Genomic DNA, 26,362 nt, shown 5'->3' with positions numbered 1-26,362 from the left:
CTTCAGCAAAAGCTTTTGGAATAGGGAAATAGCAGAAATGAAGTTGCTGCCATTAGACTCTGGGCACTCATGGCCAGGGGTGATGAGAAGCTTAAAGTTCAATAAAAATTGTACATATTTACTAACTCTTAAGGATCAAAAACCAAACCCACCACCAACAAAAACAACTATATATGTGCTAAAGAGCTTTGCTATAATTAGGATTCTGTTATTCCAGTTTTTCAGTTTATGGAAACCTTATCAGTCCGAGTTGGAAGAAAGGCATCACAAAACCTCTTGCCATTTAACATGTTTTAGATAAAATGGCTACAATTTATGGTCTACCAGTCCTGGCAGATGGCTTCCCATACATAAGACAGCAACTCCAACTTTACTGAATGTCTGTAATTGCTGGTTTTTATTTCTGCACAAATACACTGTCATCCATCCAATATTTTAAATGCACAAAGCATGATGCTCACCAAAGTAACGACTTCACACACACTAGGGCACCATCAGAAACACCTAATAGCTGCACTCTGACAGCAATGGCATGGCAGTTTTAGGGAGAAGCTTGTCTCTGCCCTAAGGGATGGTCAGGGCAGCATTTCATGGGGGGGTAGCAGAAGATCAGTCTCTTTTCTGAGCAGCTAATGCATTCATTGGTCTCTCAACTACCTGAAAGGACATTGTAGAGAGGCTGTTGCTGGTCTCTTCTCCCAGGTAATTACTGATAGAACAAGAGGGAATGGCCTCAAGCTACGACTGGGTAGGTTTAGACTGGACATTAGGAAAAAATTTTCTCAGAAAGAGTGGTCAGACGTTGGAATGGGCTGCCCAGGGAGGTGGTTGAGTCACCAATCCTGGATGTGTTTAAAGGTGGTTTGGATGTGGTGCTTGGGGATATGGCTTAGGGGTGAAATTTCTAGAGTAGGGCTATCAGTTGGAATTTGGTGATCCTAAGGTCCTTTCCAACCTGAATGTTTCTGTGATTCTGTGATTCATGGAGAGAGACATTGCTAAGGGGTCTCACAAGTGGTGGCAGGGAGTGAACACCACGAAGGGGCTGGTGGAGCGGGGAGCCCTCTGTGTGAATCCCACTCTGCTGCATCTTCATGCAGCCACTCTCGTGCCCAACCGCATGGTGACCTGGCTCCTCACCACTTGCTCGGCAGCACGGACACACTTCTACGAGGAGCAGCAAGCAAATCTCACAAGGCAAACACAACCATGAGCACTCTGCTGGCTATGGGTTAATTTTAAGCCCAAGACACAAAGCCAGTTCAGATTTCTGAATTTTCCCATCCTTGTTCATGTCGCAGTGGTTGAGTAGGATCTGGCGGAACTTGTCCAGGTCCACTCCACTAATGCTGGGCTGCAGGCAAAACAGAAAGACAGTGCTGAGAGAAGAAACAGCCCTGGATTTCCCAGCCCTGTAAAACAGCAGGCTGTGTGGCAGCTGGGAAACTCACCCACGGAGGAGTGACCAAATGGCCTGACCCCACAGCAGCTCATACACAGTGGGGAAGCGAACAGAGGACGGGGAAAGGTCACCCTCCAAAAACAGAAGGGGTATGGGATTGTGACTAACTGTATGGAAATGCAATGTAGTTTTTGTGCTTAGTCAAGGCTGTCAGTATCTGATCTGTATCAAACAAAAGTCTGCAGAGGGGTGTGCAATAGAGATTGCTGCACTGCTGGACCTGTGCTTCACCTGATTTCTTCCCTCAATCCTGCTTCACGAGGCGTGGAGCATTTCTGTTGGCCCGCTGGTCAGCAGCATAAAAATACTTCTAGTGGATCAAATGAATGCTAGACATACTTCACAGGTTATTTTGTTTCTGTATGCTGCTAATGCTGCACCACTTCCTCTGCTTCCCACTTTTTCAAGGTGAGATCATATTCATATGCACAGCTTGCAGTGCCCAAGGACAATGTTAATGGAGGAAAGGACACATTTTGCTCCTTTGGACACACATGCACAGACCACAAATCCGACGTCCTGCCTGTCCTCACACCCTTCCCTGCACACCACTTGGCTCTAATGTACATCAACACATACTGCAGCCTCTGCTCTCTGCTAACTGGACATGAGAGTGCAAGCATCCCAGTGTCACATCACATTGGGTGGAAATGCACTGGCTTGGGCTCAGTGGGAGCCAAAGACCAGGCTATATTTGCATAAAAAGCTCTACCTTGGTCTGTATCTGGAAACTCAAGGTAATCCAATGCAGATGGATTCTGCTGGCTGTAAGAGACCAGTGGTGCACTGGTTATGATGTTCTTGATTAAAGGTAGAGCTCAAGCAATTTTCAAGTGCAGCCTTGTGATGAGGTAATGAATTATGAGGCCACAGTGTTGAGGACCATATCCACAGTGAAAACAGAGGAAAGAAATTCTGATGACTGATCCATGTCAACACAGTTTGTGATGCTGTAACATCTGACTAATTCATAGTGTGAGCTAGAATGGGCTTTCCTTAAATACAGCTACTGAGTGAAGATACATGAATTTGTTAGGTAGAATTTCTGTGATATGTTGAAATACTCTGTAGTGTTTATGCTGAGATAATGACATTAGTTCTGCTGCTGAAAAAAATGGAATTTGACTGTATGTTCTCACTAGTCTCTCTGTTTACACAACTTCACCCACACAAGAACCTTCCACTTGGAAATAAAGGGTATTTAAAACAGAAAGAGCCACGAAGCTACCTTGACTAGTTCCATCATGTCTTTGACAAACCCATCCACTTCTGGGCCTTCAAGTGCTCCTGTTTTACTCTGAAAAAAAGATAAACAACAAAATGCTCCAGTGAGTCAAAAACACTACAATATTTACTCGTCAGTAGGTCCACTAGGTCACCAAGCTTATAGCCTAAAGATCATAGAATGATTTGGATTGGAAGGGATATTTAAAGATCATCTAGCTCCAAATTCCCTGACATGGGCAGAAACACCTTTGACTAGAGCAAGCTGCACAAAGCCCCATCCAATCTAACCTTGAACGGTTCCAGGGAGGGGGCATCCACAATTTCTCCAGGCAACTTGTTCCAGTGCCTTCCCACTCTTACAGTGAAGAATTTCTTCCTAATATCTAATATCTAATACCTAATACCTAATATCTAATATCCTTTCCTTTTTCCTAAATAATCTTTTCGAATCGGAGCAACATCTCCCACCCTTTTGTGAGGCTTACTGTTGACCACCCTGAGAGACTTGTGTCACTGTCAGAAGTGGCAGTGTATTACTGATTCCTAACAGACAGTTAGGTAGTCATGTCTGACCGGGGACATGCTCCTAAACAACCCTTGGTTCAGTACTGGAAGGCGTTTTGTTTTTCCAGGTGGTGGTGGTGGTGCAGATCCCAAGCTGCCCAAGACTGCTGTACAGCCCTGTGGCTCCTGCAGAGAGGTATGGCTAATGCAGCAGTGCTGGCCATGGTGGTGGAGAAAGTGAGAATTGGTCCTTTGCCAGGAAGTCTCTGAGCATCAAGCTCCTCTGACCCCACCTTGGCCCCTGGGCTCATACACAGCTTGAGTGACCCCACAGCACCCAGTGGGATTAAGAAGTCTGAGCAGTGTATGCTAAATCTGTGTCATTTAAAGACTGCAATGGAGTGGCCTCCAGGACTCACAACGTCGTAGTGTGCAAAGATCTTCTCAAAATCTCTCCTCCTTTCTTCTGTGCTGCAAGCCTGCATGCAGAGAGAACAAGCATATGAAAAACAAACAAACCAAAAAAAGGAAAATCAGGTTTGGGCCCAGGTTATCTTAGCTGAGAGAGATGGGATTGATGTATCAGGAAATAGTGCTACTTACATCCATTTTAAATTGAAGAAGGAAATTTTCCTGAAGTGCCAGAATCCTGAATGAAGAGATTTAAATTATGATCTTTCCCTTGCACACAAACTGTTCTCTTCTGGTTTGTAAAGCAAAGAGATTTTAGATTATAGGCCTTTAAAAAAGAAAATTGCCTGTGGTGTTATTTATGGAGGGCTGATACAGGAACAGCTGCCCCCTGCCCTGTCTGATGGAGTATGATGAGTGCCCTTTGGCTCACTGCAGAAGGGTTTCTTAGTACCATTGCCCCACCCCAGAGCTGTTCTGGTGGTCCAGTGCAGTGGAGGCTGTAAGCCTCTGAAGCAGGAGCTACCAGACAATCATTCCTTGTAACTGAATTGCTGTGTTGCATTAAAGGAAAGAGTAATTTATCACTCTCTGTTGGAGGGAGAATTGGTGGTTGTAAAAATAAAGACCAAAGTAATACTGGTCTGTGCAAAGAGACTGGCCCAATTCCTCTTTCCCCGCCCCCCCCCACCCCCCCTCCCACCCCAAAGCTCTTCAAAGCACTGATAAAACCTTTTCTCTTTCCAGCTGCTCTGCTAACCCTGAGGTTCAGACAAGAGAAGAGCCTCAACCAGCCTAGGTAATGAGGCAGTAGGGATCTATATTTAAGAGGAAAATCTAAGGGCAACCCTTTTTATTCTCCACTCTGCCTCTATTTCTCTCTTCATATATTTCTCTCTTCATATATTCAGGGAACTGCCACATTCACCACGGTTATTTGTCCTGATCCCATGCAGAAAGTGGTGGTGGCAAACCAGCATCTTTCACCTCTCATGCCCCAAATCAGTGGTTTAAGACCTGCATATTTAAAGTGTCAGTCTCTGCTGATACATTTATAGACAGAGGCATACTGCCCATTTGCAGTGAAATCATAAAAAAGTCTCTGAGGTATCAAGCACAGAAAAGAGACAGAGGCCCATGACTGCATCACCAACTTCCTTCATAGCTGTCTTCACCTTGTCTCTCCAAATGTTTTCTTACTGCCATTGGCAAACTCCTTTGCAGTGGCACTTTCAATCATCAAACAAGCAGAAAAAATTGTTTGCAATCCCTGCTGTGCACAATGATGTGAAATAAATGCACATCCGTGACCTTTCTGCAGAGGATTGCCATCCTTCTTTTGGAGAAACAGTGCCACTGTCTCCATTTTCACCTCCTGAGGAGCTTTGCAGAGGCAGCCAGATCATGCCAGAGCATGTTGCTGATGCACAAAGAGGTCCTGGCATTGCTCACTGTAATCAGCTATAGGTTCTCAGAATATTGCTATGGGCCCTATTTGTTTAGAGACCTGGGATACCTACATCAGAGTACTTGAACGAATTCTAAAGGAGGCAGGATTGAAATGCACATCCCTGGAGGAGATCATCACCTGCTCCTGATCTGCCACTGGGAGCTGGAAAACCCTGTCAATGGTATTGCAGCCTACCTTGCCAGGTCATTGAGGTCCAGCCGCCCGTCTTTATTCTTGTCGAAGATTTTCATCTAAAAACCGAGAAGACGGATTAAAAACAGATAGCCTAAGAGGAGAACACAGATACCCCAAAGCCAGTATGCATTCTGCTCTGCCTGGTGCCTCATCTCTGCTTGCTTGGGGTGCTTTACCCAAACCCCAGGCAGCACAGGGTTTTCTGCTAATACCGAGTGCAAGTGTGGCACAAGAGCCTGGCAAAACCCTCCTGCCTTCTGCCAGTGCGAGCCCAAGCAATCAAATACCAGCATCAATCTCTTCTCACCTTACATGAGCATAAAGACAGGTCTCAAGCAACCACCTTGAGAAATTGAATGCTGGCTTTGCCATGACCCCTGAAAATAATACTGAATAAAGAGGGGAACTTCCAAACACTTCCAGCCCAACTCAGTCCTTATCCTTGGCTGTTGCTGTGGCTACCAAGTGGCTGAGGTGCAAACGTCACCTTTTGATAGGCACTCAGGCCAGGGTTTTATGCCACCAAAGCTGGTGGGCTTTCCTTGGCTCAAAGTATGCTGTGGGAAAGTGCAAAGACTGTGAAGAAGGTTCAGGTGCCAATGCCAAGAGGTTAATCTGTGTGAATACAGAAGCCATCCTTCCCTTAATGTTATCTTTTCCTTAATGTGATCTTTTGCATGAGTTGCCACCAGATATTATGTGTTTATTTATTGTATTTGGTATTGTGGTTTTTTGCAAGGCACAAACAAAGCCTGTTGCAGAGAATGCTTACTGCAAAGCAACATCCCTGGTCAATTTGCTTTATTTGCACCTTATCTTTGAGCTTAACATTAAACTTTCAGTGGCTGACCATGTCTACTAACAGCTAATCAGCTCCCCTCTCTGATCTCCTTCAGGTCAGTGCTCTGCTTTAGCAATACTAAGAGAGGATCTTTGCGTTTTCAGTTGGTTTGAGCTTTTTCTGCAACAAGTATCCTGAATAAAATTTCAAATATTTTGCTATTGTTGATACCAGTCAACAGAGAGAAGATGAAAGTCTGGCTGGAGGAGCTAGGCTGAGCTAGTTCTTGTCCAGTGACTTCCATGGAAAACATGGGGAAGATGGACAAGTGTTCACTGAATTAGTTCAGCTACTATAGCTAATAAGATAGACCTAATCCCGTTATCTGGAACATGGAGCTTGTGCTTACCCACTGCAATCTTGAGCTACATTACTGGGGAAAACCCTGGGGAAATGTTTATCAATTAAATTTTCAAATTTCAAGCATGTGAGCGTTTGATCTGATCTGCTAATTGTGTACAGAAGCACACAAAGAATGACAGAGGTGACAAAGTGTGTGTCATGGGAGAAGCAGGTATTTGAAATCATTATGAGATTGTTTCTAATTTCAACTTTCACCTTTAGACATTATCTTGGTGTGTTACACTTGATGGATTTTCAGTTTACACTCTTGAAAGGTATATTTATGCTGCCTGGCTGATAAGAAACATCTCGGTGTGGTTAAGGATAAGGTCTGGCATGTTTAAATAGCACTCCATTTCACTAAAAGCTTTGTTGCATCCAGCAGTATGCTTTGTAAAATGATGCATGTATCTTACTGTCCAGCTGCCCTGAGTTTTAAAGTGTTTGCACAAATCAGCTCACTGATATTTTAAAGGTAGTGCACCAGGGAAGTCTTAGTTCTGTCTGCGTGAATGTAGCCATGCACTTGGAGGCAGAGAGAGCACAAATTAAGAGCTGGGTTTGCAAAACAAGAATTGTTATGTCTCTCTCCCTCTCTCTTTTCTTTTTTTTATATATATACATGCAAAATCAAAACTGCCTTTGGCTTTGAAATCATCAAAGGAAACATCTCTGCTTTCCCAGTCCAGTGTGGTAAAGAAGGACTTTGAAACAGTGTATGTGTGGCAAACACATACATGCTTTGAAGAACAACATAAGGCTATAAATCTGAATTATTTTCCATAACAGAGATGAGGAAAGAAGTAAACAATCCAAATATATAGTTTTGTCATCAGTGCACTCACTAAAGCCTGCTTTTAAATCTTCTCTGGTTCTGGTTCCATGTGAGCAATGAAATGTTTTATCCCTCAGGTGGGACGTGGAAAGATTCAGCCTTTGCCTGACTTCCTGTTCTCACAGATGTATGTATCAGGGGCACCTGTACCCACCAGCTGTAACTGGGTATAAAATTACTGGGGGTGTATAAAGCCAGACACCTTCCCAAGCTGCAGCACTGCCTGTGGCTTCTTTCCTTAGCGAAGGATAGGGGCACAATGGCTTTTGCAGAGAAACAGGACAGCCCTGTGGCCAATAAGTTGGCCTCAGGACAAAAGCTCAACGCTCTGCCTGACCACATCACCTGTGTAATCTAGACAAGTCATTTAGTGCAGGATTTCTGAGTGTTTTGGTTCCTAATAAAAGATCAAGCATTTAATCTGCTGGAGTGTTCAGAAGCCTGCAGGCTTCTGAGTTCTGTTGGTTTTGATCTTCAGAAATGAAGTTTGAGCTTAAATAGGATTTTCCATTTCCCCAGGCTTATGCCACAGCAATTCTAGTGCTTAGCACTGGAGGTGATAGCACTGCTGGGATTAAGTTTAGAAGGCACACAGGTAGCAGATTTCCCTCAATTGTGTCCATCAGCTGTGTAGGTCCTCTCTTTTTCACACACAGCAAAGCAACAAGAGGAATTGCTTGTGCTATGTCAATGTGTCCACTACCTGTTTCCTTTCCAGGGATTCATCACTTGTTCATCAAATCCCTGATTTATATCAGAGTTCTTTGAAGAGAAAATGTCAAGATCACAAAGACTCAGAATAGCCTCTTAAGAAATGGCTTCTAAGAAACTTCACAAAGTGATGTTCCTTTCTAGAGACAACCAATCTTTTCCAAAAGAAACTTCAATTTCTCTGTTCCCATTTTTTTTTTAATGTGGCATAAGGTCATAGCCACATAAGTATGTGGCAGGTATTTAGCATGCCTTGGGCAGTGTGAGATCTGCTCACACTTCTCACAAGCTACAGCTGCAAATACCCAGCATAGAATTATAAATTGCTGCTTGCTTCACCCCCCAACCTCCTTTTTTTGTTGTTGTTCTTTCTCATGCCTGGGTTAGCTTTGTTAGATAGTTTCTGTCTTTTTCCTTTTATCCTTTTCTCCAGAAGGCTCTAAGGCTCTGGGGTCCACTCAGTAACTACTCAGTGTATCAGTAGCTACTTAAGATACATACAGCCAGCTGCTGACGTACAGAAAGGAGCACAGAGATCTGTAAATTCCTGTGGAGACAGATGGGTTTACAGCTCCTGGGGACACAGATTATTTCAACTGAATGTTATTACAGTAGCACTTGAAAGCCACTGTTGGATTAGATGGGCCACCCTGAGATACCTTGTAGCTGGTCTTTGTCCTCAAAACCTCATGCTTTAAACAGATGAAAGAGTGGGAATCAAGTCACAGGGGAGATACATACATACATACACACACACACACACATATATATATATATATATTCCCATTCCATCTTAAAGGAATTGGTGCTGCTGGTTGCTAAAGATACTCTGTAAAGCCTCAGGAATTAAATGTAAGGACCACTGTCCCTCTGCTTTCCCAGGGAGTGGTGATGCTGACCGAGTCCCATCAGGACTTTGCGCTTCAGCAGCTCCCTGCTTCACATGGAAAGCAGTGAGAGAAAGCAAAGAGCTCACCTTGCCCTCAGGCTTGACATCATACCTTTGCTTTTGGCTCCTTGAGTCTCTTCTCTCTTTTTAGCCTAGCACTGCAAATGTAAGAATGAATCTTTCTTCCCTCATTGTAATTTTGCTCTCCCACTTCAGGTAAGTTCCCACGCAATGACTCCATGAAGCATGTCTGCTACTACAGAGATGCCACCTGTGTGGCTGCTTTGCTGTGACACACAGAGTTCATATCCTCTGTTCTACCACAGGATACTACAGGGCAAGATTATGTGTGCTGCAGTTTCACATCCTGCCTTAGCTCTTGGGATCAGGTGTGTTTATGAAGATCCTTGCTCTTCAGTTTATAGCAAAGAATCATGAGGAAAGAAAACAATTTGCCATATCCTCATTTTCTAATACCCATTAACTCCCCTGACTCTTTTGGCATTGTGGCTTTTCAAACTTTCGCCCTCATGAGGCAGATTTGTATTTCAGATCACAGATTTCCCCAGATATACAAAGCATCCCTTTTCCCAGATCAAATCTTCTCCTGTAACATAGAGACTAAACTGCCTCTCTAAAGAAACAAAGCCAATCTATAAAAAAGCAGGGGAATAGAAACCAGACCTCCTGGCTGTCAGCCCTGGGCTGCACTGATATTTAGCTGTGTTGGGGCAGCAGAAATGCAGATCTTTCTGGGGAAATTATAGGAAAGGGAAAAGAGTTGGAGGAAATGAACCACCCCATGTCTACAAGCTTCAGGTCACCTATTCCCCAGCACCTGATCAGAAATCAGCCACTGGGAGTGGAAACCTTAGTGGAGCTGCATAAAAGCTATTTGTTACCTTCAGATGGTATGGGAAAGATTTTTATTTTAGCTGTAGCTTCTGAGGGGTTGTTTACAAGCTGTGCCAGTTGGAAAATGATTTCCGTAGCTTGCATTCCTCTCCCTTCACCTGCCTATAAATATGGGGCGGGGGGGAGGGGGGGGAGAGGGTAATCTATACTCTTCTATAATGGTACAGCTTTTCACTTGGATCTAAAGGGTGAGGTTTCTAGGCACAGATGCATCACGCATACATAACATGGTACTGCAAAATATGTGGGCAGCTCCTCGTTTGCTTGCATACCAAGCTGTGTTCTAGGCACAAACACAGATGCTGAGCCAAGAATCAAGGCAGTCTCATCTGAAAATCATTTAGAAAATTGCAGTGGTAGTTGTCTGCTACTGAAACCCAAATGATACACTGTAGAATGACATCAGAAATTAGCTTTTTTTTTTTTTCTTGCCTTTTTTTTTAAGATATCTAGATACAATAAGTTGCTCTGAAATCCAGGTGACTGATGCTAAATTTGCACCAAATATTATGATGCTGATTGAAGTATAAAAGCAATATTATGACAAGGTAGGGGAAGAGTCAAAGCTTTCAACCTCCCCATCTTTCAGGGAAGGAGCAGGAAGCCTGTGTCTTGGGAGCAGAAGGACTAGGTAGGAGGGAGGGAAGTAAAGAAGGAGCTGGAGCTCTCTCTAAGTATAAACATACCCAGAAGAAGGCTGCACCCCCCACCTGTAGTCAGGTGGAGGTTGGTGTCTTCTCCCAGGCAACCAGTGACAGAACAAGAGGACACAGTCTCAAGCTGTGCCAGGGGAGGTTTAGGCTGGGTGTGAGGAAGAAGTTCTTCACAGAAAGAGAGATTGGCCATTGGAATGGGCTGCCCAGGGAGGTGGTGGAGTCACCATCCCTGGAAGTGTTTAAAACAAGACTGGATGAGGAACTTAGTGCCATGGTTTAATTGATTAGATGGTGTTGGGTGATAGGTTGGTCTTGATGATCTTGAAGGTCTTTTCCAACCTGGTTAATTCTGTGAGTCTATTTTTTTTTTAAGGGTTTTAGAGCTAATTTTGCTCTGGTGTAAATTTGATCTATTTTCTCATAGGAAACAGTTCAACTCAAAGCAAAAGTATTTGAAAAGCTGTCCACAGCTGATGTCCAGTGCAGTGTAAGGAACAGCAGCAGCTTGTGCTAACTTCCCACAGGGAGCTTTTGGAGAAGATGCACCTTTTAAGAGGGCATTTATGGCCCTATGTACCTTGATCCTGAAGGAGATTTTTAGGCAGTACTATAATATCCACCATATTAACTCTATCTTTTCTTACCATGGTATCAGTATATTCTTCCAGCTTTACTTCAGCAACAGTCTTCTTATGCTGCAAAAAGAGATCTCTCAGGAAATCCTGCAGTAAGGAAAGAGACAACTTTCTCTTTAGAGTAAAGTCAAGAAATAACAGGAAGACATTCAATCCAAATTCACCAGAGTTACATGAATCTAATCTCACGTTCCTGATTACTACTTCAATTTCGCATAAAGCTCACAGGTTTTTTTAGTTAAACATTTTTTTTTTCAGATAAGTTAGAAAGTAATCCAATTTCCCCAGAGCAGGCATATGGGAATGAGTCAAAATTAACTCACAGGATAATCAAAAGGTAACATAAGTCCCACAATATTTACTAATTGATCTCAAAACAAAATATTTGCCATTCAGTAAAACACTTAAACATCCTCATATGCCTTCACTTGGGCACAGGCTGGAGCCACACACTGAGACATCAGTGCAGGGTCTACAGCCCAGGGATAGGTTTCTGTCTGGCTGAAAGCATCTGAGTTATGGTTTCTGAACAGGCTTCTGCCTCAATAGCTTGAGGTTTAAAAAGAAATCAGTGTTCAGAAAATCTGCAGGCTCAGGAAGAGGTTGTGAAGAAACCTCAATGGCTCTGTTTAGCTGGGAGTGCCGCATACAAAATCAAGGCAAAGTAGCACTCAGGGGGCTCTTTGAGCGCTTGGTGTTCTCCAAGAGGGGTCATAGGACAAAGCAAGGGGGGAAGCAGGACATCAAGAGCAACAGTAGGGCATCCAACCTTCTAGCAGTGTCCCCTGCAGCCATGCCAGAAGGCTGGAGGGACCTCAGTCCTTAAACTCACCATGAGCAACCCAGAAATGCTATTTGTCAACTGCAGAAAAAGTCAGCAAATTGATAAAGTCAGTGGAAAGGCTCCTGTTGCCATCAGTGAGCAGGAGATCAAGCCCAGAGAGACTTGTTAGAATAACTTACCTTGAGCTCAGCAGCTGAAATAAATCCACTGCTGTCAGCGTCGTAACTGCGCCAGATCTGAACGGGGATAGATTGACACAACCACATAAATATTGCAGTTAGTCATCTGCTCCAGGGTGATAGATCATAAGGATTCAAATCAGGACTGCCACAATGAGCAAGCTGTTGCATTATCCAATATTTAATTAATCATAGATAAAATAAACTTCCCACACAATAGCTTTCACTCTCACTTGGATGCTGTACTTGTAGCATGCTGCTATCACATAGTCAATGCACATTGTCTATAAAAGGAAGAAAAGACTAAGAAACCACCTTGGGTTTCTTCCCTAATTTGTACATGCAGCTGCTTTTATTGCCCTGAGTAAAAGCTGGTACACAACTGGCCATTGATCTGCAGAAGACCCCAGTTTGGATGTGAAATAAAAGTAAATGGGAGCAGTCTTGGAAAAAAAAAATTCTGTGCTGAGATACTTAGGGGCAAAGGTTGGAAAGGTAGTGGGCAGGGTTAAGGAAACCTTATGGGCTTGTGCTCCTCAGATGGTTGAACTTTTGGAAATTTCCACTCCATGCCCTGTCAGGCTAATGCTTCAGGATAAAGCATGCCTAAAATCTGCCTGGTGTGCCCTCTTGGTCTGTGCTGTGCTGCAGGTTAGGAGCTACAGCTCTGGCTGTAATTCCCACTGAGGCTAAATTTATCAGTGGGTAGATTTTACTGTAAGGTTTTGTCTCTGGTGGCTGAAAGTGTTTGCAAAGTTTAATGAACTCTCCAGGTGCCCTTACTCCAGTCCTAGATACCACATCTCTGCTTTCCTGGTCTAAATAATGTAGAACATTCTTTACCTGAGCAGGTCAGAACGTGTTTGGTTTTAGTAATATCCAGGTATTTCCCATGTTATGCTCTGTGCAGGGTGGGAGTGTGAATATTGAAGAAGCTGTTGGTGTGCAAGAGAAAGAGGCCATGTGGAGGTACATACCCGCATGAATTCCACACTGTTGTCCAAGGGAGCTTCCCGTCGGAAAAGCAGCAGGAAGTTCTCATCATCAGGCAAGATCATGTTTGCAAGCTGGGAAAATGACATGTTAGAAAACCCCTAAACCAACTCAAATCATGAAAATAAAGAAAAACCTTGGGTGGCTGCTCTTTCAGTATGGCAAATATAGGCCTTAGAAATAATCACAGAATTGCAGAATGTTAGGGGTTGGAAGGGACCTCCAGAGATCCAACCCCCTTCCAAAGCAGGATCACCTAGAGAAGGGCATACAGGAATGCATCCAGGTGGGGTTTCAAAGTCTCCAGAGAAGGAGACTCCACAACCTCTCTGGGAATCCTGTTCCTGTGCTCCATCACCCTCACAGTAAAGACCCAGATGAAGAGATCTGATTAATGTAGTACTCCTTGACTCACCTCCTTCTCATCCATGCACTATCTTCCATATCTCCCAAGTCTGCTTCCAAGTCTGCTACAGGCTCTAATCATAGAATCACAGAATGGCTTCTGCTGGATGGGACCTTTAAAAATTACCTGTTCCACCTCAACTCCAATGAGTAGGTTGCTCAGAGCCCTTGTTTCCAGTGATGGGAGCATTTACCACCTCTCGAAGCAACCTGTTACAGTGCTTCACCACCTTCATTGTAACAAATTTCTTCTTTACATCTAGTCTGAACCTACCTTTCCTTAGTTTAAAACTGTCAACCCTTGTCCTATTGCAACAGCCTCTTCTAAAAAGTATGTCCTAATTCTCAGTCCTTCCATAAAAGAAATCCTGGGCTGGGGTTGGGGTGAGGTACCTCCTGAATTTGCAAGCGTCCCTCTGTGGTGACGTCATAGGCAGACATGAATTGCTCCTTCATCCTCTGAACTTTTTCTTCAGTGATGGTGCCCTGCCATGGGGAAGACAACAGACACGTGAGAAAGGCTGAAGGCACTAGGAGAGTCTCCTGGAGGAAATCTCTCCTCACTCATGGCTAACCACCAGGATCACTGCATCCATATGGTTGGAAGTAATGATTCTATATGCCCACAAATACACCAATGAGGATGAATTTTTGGAAATAGGTCCTATGCATATCTTAGCAACTAAGTAACAACTAAACTTCCAGTTGGAAGATCAGTGTTTGGAGACCCTGAAATATTTCAGTGATGCTTCTTTAGTCAGCTGTTTCCCCTGTATCACTGGGGTTTCTTTTCTCTTGACTGTCTGTTACAGTGGTTCCCATGCCACTCATTTTCAACTTATGTTTTTTCAGGAAGATACCCTCATCCTTGAACTACATCTCTCTAAATCATTAGATCGTCAGCCTTGAGAGGTGTCAGTGGAGCTAGACTGTTGCTTATTATTGCCTGTCAACCAGTTCAAGACCTGGCACCAAGCCCTGTCAGTGTTTCTGGGTTAACAGCATAGAATTTCAAGCAATTCATATTCCCTTTTCAGCTGCTCAACCCTATAATCAATTTATACGTAGTCAGGAGTTTTCAGGACTTGTCAGGCTCTGTGTTTTGATAGGCTGTGACAGGTGAAATACAATGCTCAGGTTCATCAGGCATGAATTCTTTTTCTTAGCAGTAACTGTTGGGGTATCTGGTCTCTGTGCTACAAAAAGTAGTTTCTCCATGCTGGGGAAAGGTCAGATGAGCTCTGGGGCTGGGCTGGGAAGACCACCTTGTTAATCTTGTCCAAGCAGTTAATGTAGTCCCACATTTCTCTCTGCACCATGAGCAGATCCTGACTCCTCTTCCAGCCTCGAGGAAGGTGGCTTTTTCTGGTAGGGAAGGGAGGGAGGAAGACAACCCAGTTTTGCTGTTGGCATACTTTTGTAGCATTTTTTACAAGGTAATTATTTATGTTCTTACCAACCCTTGAAGGGAAACCCTTCAAAGGTGCTCACTGCTGGTGCCCCACTGGTATGGACATCAGTGACACAGCACACCACTGAACACACACACACACACACAGAGGCAGAGGCAGTTTTCTTTCCCCATGACTTTATAACTTGCCCTCATGCTATTTAAATTACCTGCTGATGGCACCTTGACACACTGAGGCACCTCCCAGGCTTTATGTAAGCCTATCAGCTGCCAACTTGCAAAGTAATCTGAAATTATTGTTAAAGCAGGACAAGTTCTTTCTGAAATGTGACTCATAGCTGATGTTTGAAAAGTGTGCTGTGGACTGCAGATTAGTCATTTGTTAAGAAAGTTTGTTGCTCACCCTCCTGTCAGCCATTAGCCACTACTTCAGTGAGGTTTGTGTGGCAGGAACGTTGTTATCTGCATAAAAATAGGACTGCCTCCTCTTGGCTTTATTTTTAACTGATTTAAACCATGGGATACAGTAACTGAGATATTTACACAGCTCCAACAGCTTTGAATCCAAGGGGTTATGCCACAGTAGATTTTTCAAATTGGACAGAAACACAAGTGGCAATGTTCTACTAAAACCCAATCTTTAATCCCAAAGAAAACAAGTTGAATAAAAGGTACTGCACAACGTGGCCTTCCTAAGAGGTGTACTCAAGGCAAAATTATTTGTGTGTTATATGTTTTTTACAGTGAGAATGATGCACCTTGGTTTATGACCATTAGATTTTAAAGGCATCCCTTATGATTACAAAAAAAAAAAAAAAAAAACAAAAAAAAAACCCACAAAACAATCCCAGAAGATGAAAAATAAAACACATTAAAACCCCCCACAAAACAAACAAACAAAAACCCCTCCAAACAAACCAAACATCCCACAGGCCATGCCACTTCCAAGCAGAAATCAAGTTTGGGAGACCTGGTCTCCAATATTGATTTCTTGGTGGAGCAAACCAGTAGCTTGCTCTGATTCCCTTTCCATTCCAAAAACATTTCAAAGGCTGGAAAAACCCTTGCACATAGTCTGCATGATTTGTTCTCCTTGTCCAAGCTGCAGACTCCTGCTGTATTTGCTGACTGTAATCTCATTTTGGAGGCCTGCAGTCTCTGGTGGGGCAGCCTCGACAGTCTGCAGGGCAGAGCAGGGTCAGTGAGGCAGGTGGCTGGAGTCTGACCCTGCCCTGAGAACTTAGGAAGCAAGATCAATTCTCTGGTTTGTTTGGATTTTGTTCATTTATGATTTTGCCTCCAAAGCAGGGCTGCGGCATTGCTCCAGCGAGACAGAGATGCTGGGAAGCTTGTGAATGGTTCAGCAGGAGCTTCATGGTGAGACAAAAGCATGCTCCAGAAACAGAGGGAGAAAAGTATTTGGGCAGAAGTATTGTTTATGCAGTATTACAGGATTTAAGGAGTTGAGGAAACATTTCACTAGTCAAGCATCTTGTCTCTGATGTTATTTGTAATAGTGCAATGTCCTGGAAGTCCTAGGAAGGCTTTAAGACAGGGCACCACAGATGAAATTCTAAGCTCTACTTAGAAGAAAGTAGATGGACAAAGAGCAAAAAAAAATTCAGTCAGAGGGGAAATAGAGACAATATGGGGATGATTACAATTTTTTCATGTCTTGCAGAGATAGCAACCAGTTACAGCTATGTAAATACACTGTGCAGATTTTTTTTTTCAGTAGCACTGGTGGTTTGTACAGACATCTTCAGATTACACTAAAAGGGACACAGTAACAATTCACAGGTAAGAAATTGCAGCTGAGGCAATCCCTGCAGGCGTGGTCCAGGCAGGGATCCAGCAACCAGCCAGCAGTGTGAGAGGGCATCTCTCACCCAGAAGTGGGGCTGGAACCGAGCTGGGATGCTGAGGCAGTGAGGGGCTGCACTGGAGCACCAGCTGCTGCCTCAGCCACTCTGCAGTGAAGGGGAGGCCAAAGACTGAAACTTGACAGCTCACTGTTCAAGAAGCCCACCCCCACCCCCCCACCCCCCCCTTTTTTTTTTGTTCTCTGCTTTTCAGCTCCTGCAAATATTTCCTTGCCTCCCAGTGGGGCAAACCCTGTGACAGAAGGAGAAAGATGAGGAGCAGGAGAGCAAGAAGGGGAAAGCTACAGGCAGGCCCACAGTGCACTTACACAGAAACACAGGTCCTGCCCCAAGTGCTGTGCCCACCTGCTTCCCAGCAAGTTTGTTTGTCCTTCCTTCCCTTTAATTATTAACTCACTGCTCGACTACAGACTGCAACAAGCAGGAAAGCCTAAAAGCCAAACATGCTCTGCTTTCAAATGCCTCAGGCTCACGCTCCATTGATTCAAGCACTATGATTTACAGCAGGAGAAATAAACAAATCCAAACCACCAATCTTTCTGTGACAGAAAGCAACTGCACAAAGAGCACAATACAAATTCATGCTTCTAGTCTCTAGGAGCTGGGACAGGGGGAAATGTCTTCACAGCAAGTAACCAGCTTAGGGGGGTCAGGGAGGGGGAGGCAGGGAGGCGACTTTCCCATGTCTTTTGGCCAGGGGGTACCTGTGCTCTTTTGCTAATTGTAAATACCTGTAAATATTGTAAATTTTGTATATATTCATTGCATTCCATTGTAGATTGTAGTTTTGTTTGTAAATATAGCTCCATTTGCTTCCAAACTGAGCTAGTCTGGTAAAATTAGTGTTGGGAGTGTTGGGGGAGGTAGGGGAGGGGGGGGGGGTGGATTTTCAACCCCCCACACACCTGTAGTTGAGCACAGGTTTCTTTTTTATCTGAGTTAATGCTCCCTTGACTACGTTGCCTGTCTCAAGCAGCAGCTCCCTCCACAGTTTCAAAGGTTTGCAAAACTTTCACAAGCATTCACTGATTGGGCTAAAATTCCAGCAGCTAGATAAATGTTCCCCGTTGTGAACATTTCAGTGAATGCTGTTGCATCCTTTCTGCTCTCTGTCTGTATGCAGAGGCCCTCCTTGTCACTTCTTGTTTTCCCTGCTGCGTGCAACACCTTGAGCTTCTGGAGGAGGATTTAATCAAGAAGTAATAGCTCTACCTGAAAGAGAAGCACAATTTCCCCAGACCTGCTGCCTACTGGAGGAGTAAACAGCTATACAGATGCTAACATTTATCAACAATTAACACTGTAATGAAGAGGGTTTCCTACCACAGTCTGGAAAACACATCTGAACTAGGACCTGCCTTCAATTTTGAGTTTGGCTGAGGAAGAGTGCAGTTGCTGGGAGACAGAGTGCTTGGCAAGAAAGGGTCCTGCAGCAGAAGTAAACCCCTGGCAATGACTTCTTGAAGCTCATTTAAAGGAAAAACCCAAAACAACTCTCTGCTAGTTTCCATGAAATATGATCTTCGTTGGGCTATAATGATGATGGGAGCTAGTCTGGAATGGAGTGATCCTTTAACCCCTTTTCATGTTGCTTCATATGAATTGTAAAGCTTCAGCTGTGCTGGTCCCTCACAGGTCAGATGCTGCATGATTTCCAAGAGCTACTGCATGGACTCACTGTCCAGTCAGGGAAGAAATCCTTACTGCATTCCATGAGGAGAAGGCCATGTCATTTTTCTCCTCATAAAAGCACACAGTTTAAAATATTGCTGTGGCTTTGTTCAAACATTTCTTAGAGTTAAGGAATAAATTTCTTACTATGGATGCTCTTCTGCAGAGCTTTGCAGAGCAAAGCTCTTATGCTTCATGTTGCCATAACAAATGAATTTTCTGCTTTCTCTTTTCCATGTCCAGTCTTCATCTTCTCTTTTGCTCAAACCCTTTTATAAGCAGCCAGCATCACAAAGGTGATCTGTTTTTTAATACTGTTTGTAATTGTTGAAAGGGCATGCTCACTTTTTTGGTTTTCTTTTTTTCTTTCTTAAATTTCCACAGCATTTAATTTCTTTGTCTTGGTTGGTTGTCACTCTTGAAACCTGTCTGTAATCTGTCTTCTCTCTTAACTCATTCCTTTTACATTCTTGAACTCTTTGCCTCACGCTAATTAAATTTTTGCTCCTCAAGGGATCCTTGTGCTTGGCAGCATCTTGCCTTGATGAAAAAAATAACTATGAGTCATTTGGTTTGGAGGGCAAAAAGTGAATGCAATGGAGCACTTTGGAGCCTTTCTTACTTGATGAAATGGGATGCCTCATTTAATTCCTGCTGATCAAGACAGTCTTGTCATAGACTGATTTTTTTTTCTTCTTGACATGGTTTTTGGAAGCAAGCACCTATATTGATAAAAGTATAAAAGGCCAGAAGAGACTAAGTATAAGTGATTATTGTAGCCTGTTTCTGGGAGGGGAAAAAAAGGCTTCCCTGAAACTGAAAATGCCAGCTTGAACACATGTTTCTGCTAATAACATTTCAGCCAAATCTGATAGAAGGGCTTTAAAGGCTCACAGAGATATCAAGTTCCTACAAGATCTATGAAAATAAATTATGCCTGCCAAGAGGGCTAGTTGGAAAATAAACCCAGCTATTAATATGCCAAAAGCCACAGTCCAAAGAGGAGGCCAGCGAAGACTGGGTAAGACATCAGTAACATACCCTTTGACCTCAGAAGAACTTGTTTTTATTTATTCTTAAGCATTTCTTCTTTAAATCCTGTGGCATTAAAATGGTGAGTCACAGGAATGACTTCATTTCATCTGTGCAGTTGTACATTGGATTGCCTGCATCAGCATGGGATTTCACTTTGCATCTTCTGAGCCAACTTCTCATTTGGGCCAATCTTGCTTACTGAACTGCAGTGCTATCACTTGAGAATCTGGCCCTGTATTTTGGTTAGGATTTACTGTAATCCTGCACACTACAATAGAAGAGTACTGATCCTGTCAGCCCGTGTTGTGTTTTGGTTCTTGTTTTAGGTCTGATCAGCACATATCTTGGCAATATTTTTTCATGTGGATGACACCAGCACCCAACAAAGGCTGTAACAGCCTTTGCTGTGCCATCATGGCTTTGTGGTTAGGCTTTGGACAGGTTCTTTGTTCTGCTCTTTCCACTAGGATGAAAGTTTTTTTGACATGCCCTTGGGCAATGAAAACACGCCGTGACTGGTTTTTCCCTTAGGTATGTTGAGTTTGCTTTTAGAAATACTTCAAGGTGCTGCAGTGCCCTGCCTTTATGTGCAGGCACAGGAATAGGAACTGATCAGGCCAAGCAAGGCTGACAAAAGCCACTCATTCCTAAAGAAATGAGTGCATTTGGCAGTAATCAGAATCATAGAATGGTTTGGCTTGGAAGGGACCTTAAAAGTCGTTGAGTTTCAAACCCCACTGCTACGGGCAGGGACCACCTCCCATTAGACCAGATTGCTCAAAGCCCTGGCCTCAAACACTTCCAGGAAGAAAGCATCCTCTCTGGGCACCTGGTTCCAGTGGTTCACTACTTTCACTGTAAATAATTTCTTCCTTATATCTAAATAATCACTATCAACTCAGGGTTTAGATTTCTGAATTACTCTGGAGGAGGGCTCAAGATGAATGTTTTCTCCTAGGGGTCTTCTTGCTGTTGACCTGTTGGTCACCACGGGCCTGGACTGTGATCCCGGGTCTCCTGAGGTGCTGAAACATAGAGGAAGGATGCTTTGGATGGCTTTGAGGCTTGGCTGATATTTTGGTCATTAAACTTTGTTTAAATGGCTACCTGCCACATTCCTGACCATACTAAGTTAAATCCATATTTAAATACAATGCCACACATTGTGCAAGGCAAGGATGAAGTGCAAGCATGAAGGGTGCTCATCCTCTTTCAAAGTGAAAAGCAGAGACAAACCTTCATGGCTGTTCACAGTGAGCTCCTGAATATTAACTTCAGACCCTCTCAGGTGTTTTTGGGGCAGGGAGATTCTAACAAGGCCAATACCTGGCTTGTCTGATCAAATTTATGATTCAATTATTTTTACATGTGGTCTTTTACACACTTAAAATTAGGTGAGGGCAATGGACTTTTATCTGAAAGTCTTCTGTCTAATTTTAGTAAAATTTAAGCAAAGTGAAATACTTTTCTTTGAAAGCCCTGCAAGCATATTGGAAATTTGCATTTCCCTCTGTATCATTTGCTTTATGGAAACTTTCAGTAATTCAACCCCAAAATTTATAGCCTTTCACCTACAGAACATTTATTATCTAATTATTACAAGAATATACATAGAGCTTCATTAAAACTACAGCATGCAAGGCTAATCCTAAATTATCTCTATCAAGAAAGAAATATGTAGAACAATATAAGAGAGAAAGTCAGGAGCTGTAGTTCCTGTTCCAATAAAGCTACTTCTTCAGTGCTGAAGGAAATTGTCCTTTTCACTAAGTTTTTATTCCAGGATAAAAACTTAGATAACGCATGGAAAGGTGTCCATAATACAGGAAAAAAAGTGGTTTATGAGTGAGCAGAAGAGAGCACAGGCAGCTCACAGCAGCCACACAGTGGCAGGTTGGAAGCTGGAGGCTCAGACAGCCTTAAGGATATATAACACACAGCTGGAAATTAAAGGCATTTCCTTCAGAATAGAAATGGATAAAATAGAAATAGAAAGGAATGGAATAGAACAGAACTATTTCAGTTGGGAGGGACCTACAAAAATCACCTAGTCCAACTGTCTGACTACTTTTGGCCTGACCAAAAGTTAGAACATGTTACTAAGTGCATTTTTCAAAAGCCTCCAGCAATCACCCTTTGCTGGAAGAGAGACAGCAAGCAGCATCTGGGGCTTGGGTTAGTTGTAGATCTACCTTTGTTGCAAAGCTTTTCCTCCCCTCCTCCCCCAAATTCTTGATAGTTCAATAAAAGATGATGAATCAGCCTCCCTCACTGGATGGTATTTCAAGTTTATTTCCTCAGTTGGAGCCGTCAGGAAGAGCTGTGCCTCTCAGCTTCCCAAAAGGCTCCCCTTTGTATTGTTTTTCCAGCTGCTCCATCCCCTGGCATTTAGTGTCAGCTGGGGATGTGGCAGAGTAGCTGGGAAGAAAAACAGAGATGAAGGACTACAGTGGTCATTAAGATAAATAACAGCTTAGAAAGTGCAGGCTGAAAAAATGTAATTATGAAGCCATTCTCTATTCAAACACAGTCAACTTCCAGTGCTGATAGCATTATTTATCACTTGTACAGCACTTCAGACACAGTCACTAATTAATCCTTGTGACACATCTTGAAGTTATGCCAGTGTATTACTATCTTCCTCTTCTACTGTGCAAAGAAACAGAGATGTTAAGAGCCCAAAGAAGCAAATGTCAAAATGAGCACTAAAGTAGAGAGATGCTCAGTCCCAGTTCACTGCTTGTACTACAAAGAAGACTTCCTGTAGAAAGGTAAAAGGGGATCTTTTACCCCTCCCACTATAGCCACAAACCTGTACAACATGAATCTTGTGAAAAAAAAGGGAGAAAAATCATAGAATCATTGGTTTGGGCAGGAAGGGACCTTTAAAGGTCATCAAGTCCAAATACCCCTGCAGTAAGCAGGGACACCTTTAACTAGATCAAATTGCTCAGAGCCCTGTCCAAGCTGACTTTGAATATCTCCAGGGATGAGGCATCCACTACCTCTCCAGGCATAAAAAGTTATTCCCTTTATCTAGTCTAAAAATCTCCCTTATTTTGGTTTAAAACCATCACTCTTTGTCCTGTCACAACAGGCCCTGCTACAAGGATTGTCCCCATCTTTCTTAATAGCCACCTGTAAGTATTGAAAGGTCACAATAAGGTGTCCGTGGAGCCTTGTCTTCTCGAGGTAGAACCCCAAATGGCTCCATACTGTTAGCCAGCCTCATACAAAGTTAGTAGAGACCTTTGTTTAATCCAGACCTATGGACAATCCCCATACCCAGGGAAGGGGTCAGGGGACTGCTCTCAGTGTCCCAGGACAAAACTTCCCTTGGGTTTTCTGTCACTGAGGCAAACTGCTGTGCCTGCTGGACAGGAGACCTTTTTGTCCCTACACAAGTGTAAGACATGAAACCATACTGCTGGCAAAGGGAAACCAAGCAACACACCATCTTATTAGTCAGGATACTTGGGTGGAAATGCTGCCAAAAATAGGCAAGAAAACCAGGGGAGAAAACCAAAACCACCTGAGAGATTGTTTGAGCTCCCTGCCAGTTAGTGAGCACTGTCTTCCAGAATGAGCCTGTTTCTCCTGTTTAATAAGGAGATAGGGAGGTATTTCTTTTTTTATTCATTTTGTATTAAGCTTCTTTTTTTCTTTTCTTTCTTTTTTTTAAATGGCAAAACCTAGACAGTAGAAGCACAGGAGATGCAAACCAGATGAGAGTGCTTGTTTAAGCTGGAGTCATCTGAGCACTGACTTTTGGCACTCAGAAGAACTGTTGTTGATTTCTCAAAGCTGAATTGTTCATTGTAAGAACACCCTCATTTTTCATATTCTGTGTGCTGATACCTAATATAATAAACCAGAGTTCATACCAGTAACAGCAAGACCACAACAGCTGCTGTAACACGCTGGGTTTGCAACCCAGCTGGTGGGATGCTGTCTCCAAAATCTCATGCAAGAGATGTGCAAGAGCAGCTTGGGGCTGTGCCTGGGCTAGAAGGGGGATAGAAGTTTCCTCTCAACCTCTCATCATTAGGAAGCTGCCTGCAGTAGGGGATAAACCTCAATTTTATCACCAGCTCCAGCTCACTCTAGAGAACCCCACTTGGAAGTCACTCACTTCAGCACCTCACTGCTATGTTGAGCTTTGCTGCCTCATTTGAAGCCTCTTCCTCAACATCTTGTGTTTGGTGCTTTATGCTTGTGAGTGTGCTTTATGCAGATGTTTCAATACCCCAAGACTAGCAACTCCTAATTTAATCTATTATCATTGGGTAAGCAACATGAGATTTTCAATTTCTCTTCAAATCAGTTTTCTGTGTCCCCAACAATTCTTAGCACTTATTGTTAAGTCTTGTGTCTCTTTTTTTCTTTCTTTAAATTTGACTTAAACTCTTTTTATATGCTTATCTGTTCATCTAACCATCCAGGCTCTACAAAGACATTTCTTCAGAAACTGCCAATATTTCTATCCAAATTTACTTGAAAATCAAACAAAAACATGCATGAAAAATGATTTACATTTTTTCTTTTTTTTTTTTTTTTAATTGTAGCCTCAAAGATCTAGAAATCCTAATTGGCTTGTAAGTATAATTCTGATTTTATGCTTGATGCTCATGAATTCATGCCTTTTATCAGCTAGCTTTCCCCTCTTTGTTAATTCCTTTTTGCTTAAAGGAATTGTTTCATTTTTGGTGCAAGTTCTCCTTCCATGTGGAAAATGCTTATTCCTTTTCTCTTCCTAGCTGGGCACACAGTGCATAGCAAAAATATTAAGACCATTCTCAGACTATACAATTGATGTACTTCTGAGCAGGTGACCTGAGTGGCGGGATTTCTCCTCCATTGATGATGACAGTCAAAGCCTCTGTATGAGCTGGAGCTAAGGAAGCTAGCCTCTGTAAATGGTCATGCAACTTCTGGTAGAACTGAGATGCAGGGAGTGAGTGAGAGAGGACAATGCTGTGAGAAGTGGGAAAGGAAACCAAAGGAAAAAAAGAGAAACCATTGAGAGGCAGATCTTGACCTTACAAGCAACAGAGTTGACTCCTGTCTGGCTTCTTGACATTTTAGGCAATACAGACAGAAGCATGGAATGACAAGGAATCAACCAGGTTGGAAGAGACCTATGTCTTCTTCCTAAGGACTATTTAAAATCAATGATAGTGTATTTGTTAAAAGTTCATCTTGGACAGAAACCTCTCATATTAACAAAGCTGAACTGCAGTGGCTTGAATAAACCATCCCTGTTGTCCTCCCCCTTGCCATGCCAGACGGTGTACCAGTGCTTTTCCATTTGTTTCTATTCAACAGCACTAAATGACTTTCATCCCCACCAGCCCCTTCAGCTGATGCCAGCTGCATTCTCACCGCGGCAGCAGCTGTCGGCCTGAAAACGATCGCTCTAATTTCTCAGGTGATTGCATTTGTTGTCACACCTGCTTAAACACCACTTTGTTGCCAGGATAAAAGCTCCCTACCTTGGAGATTGCTAAGGAAGCTGGCAACTGGAGAACAACAAATACAAATCATCTCTCAGCACAGCAACTTCTTCACTTGGACTTGATGCACCACTATTGTGACACAGTACTTACTTCTGGTCCCAGTTTCTCCAGGAGATGATGAAAAAAATTGTCGAGCTCCTTCCCTTCTATGTAACCATTGTCTAAATAAAAGCCAAATATATTAGTGGTCAGAGAGCAATGCCTGAGCTCTGGGAACCGTGTTATGGGCTGCATGCAGGGAACCTAGGGCTTCATGGCAGGAGTCTCAGCTGCTGGCTTTGCTGCCCACTTGGGAAGTTTCGTGTTCAGTTCGTGTCTGTGTGGGCTCTGGCACAGCACAGAGGAGCGCCTTTAGGATTTTTCCTTACAGAAAAGTTTTCAGGAAAACCACAAGAGGGAACAGCAGAAGGAAGAGAAAAGTGATGAAAAGGCAAGAACTTTGGAGTGAAAGGGAAAATTTTCAGAGCTGACTTTGGGACATGATGAAGAAGAGAAGGGGCTCTGAAACCCCTCCAGCAGTCAGGGTGAAGCTTGAACATGACTCATGCAGACACTCATCCACAGGAGCAACAGCCCAGGCACCCCACGCTGCACCCACCTGTATCCACACTCAGACCAGCACCCACCTGGGCAGTCACCCGCCCCTTCCATGGCACCCACCTGGACGGGCACCACGTGCATTGTGGCACCCACAAATGGACACTATGATGATGTGGCATCCAGCCGCATGGACACCCTCAGGCGGCACCCACTCAACCGGACACCCTCTGCGCAGCAGAACTCCCTTTGCCCATCTGCCGCTGCCTGGTCGCCGCCAGTTCCCACTTACCGTCGGCGTCGAATCGCCGCCAGGCGCCGAGGAAAGCGGCGGCGTCCAGGGGCCCCGCGGTGCCGCTCTCCATGGTGCTGCCGGAGGCGCCCTCCGCGCTCAGCAAGTCCCGGCGCAGCCCCGCGCAGCCCCAGGCAGGCTCTGCCCGGGGACCGCCGCCGGCCCCCGTTTTGAGGGCGGCGGCCCCGCCCCGGGGCGGCCCCGGGGGATGCGGAGAAGAGGAGAAGGCACCCCCAAGGTGAGCGGCACGGTCCTGCGGGCCCGACCCACCGAGCTGCACCCGAAGTCTAGAGGATGGGTGGCTTGGGGGGGCTCGGAGCAAGGTCCTTGTCTACATCAGGTTGTACTTGGCACAGGGCTAGGCAGGATGGATTTTAGCCCTTCCAGGATTAGTTCGGGCTAGGGGATGAAGGGGCTGAGAGCAGCCCTGCCAAGAATGACTTGGGGGCATAGGTGAGTGAAAAGCTGGACAGGAGCTCGCCAGCTGGTGACGGGAGGGGATTCTCCTGCTCTGCTCCACTCTGGTGAGGTCCCACATAGAGCTCTGGAGTCTTCAGGACAAGAAAGATATGGGCGTGTTTGG

General features: G+C 43.9%; 1 protein-coding gene across 1 annotated transcript; it reads right to left on the bottom strand.

Moving 5' to 3' along the window:
* Positions 1–1,225: 1,225 nt before the first annotated feature.
* On the bottom strand, positions 1,226–25,852 carry SCGN (secretagogin, EF-hand calcium binding protein). Its single transcript, XM_054381817.1, has 11 exons — positions 25,780–25,852; positions 25,041–25,111; positions 13,828–13,920; positions 13,014–13,103; positions 12,037–12,093; positions 11,083–11,160; positions 5,250–5,305; positions 3,797–3,842; positions 3,613–3,672; positions 2,691–2,759; positions 1,226–1,354 (listed from the first exon to the last, which is right to left on the bottom strand). Exons 1-11 carry the CDS (start codon positions 25,850–25,852, stop codon positions 1,226–1,228), a joined length of 822 nt encoding a protein of 273 aa, XP_054237792.1.
* Between the last annotated feature and the right edge of the window lie 510 nt (positions 25,853–26,362).

Source organism: Indicator indicator, chromosome 6 (assembly GCF_027791375.1).
Source record: "Indicator indicator isolate 239-I01 chromosome 6, UM_Iind_1.1, whole genome shotgun sequence".
NCBI lineage: Eukaryota > Metazoa > Chordata > Aves > Piciformes > Indicatoridae > Indicator > Indicator indicator.
This window is presented reverse-complemented; position numbering and strand designations above follow the sequence as displayed.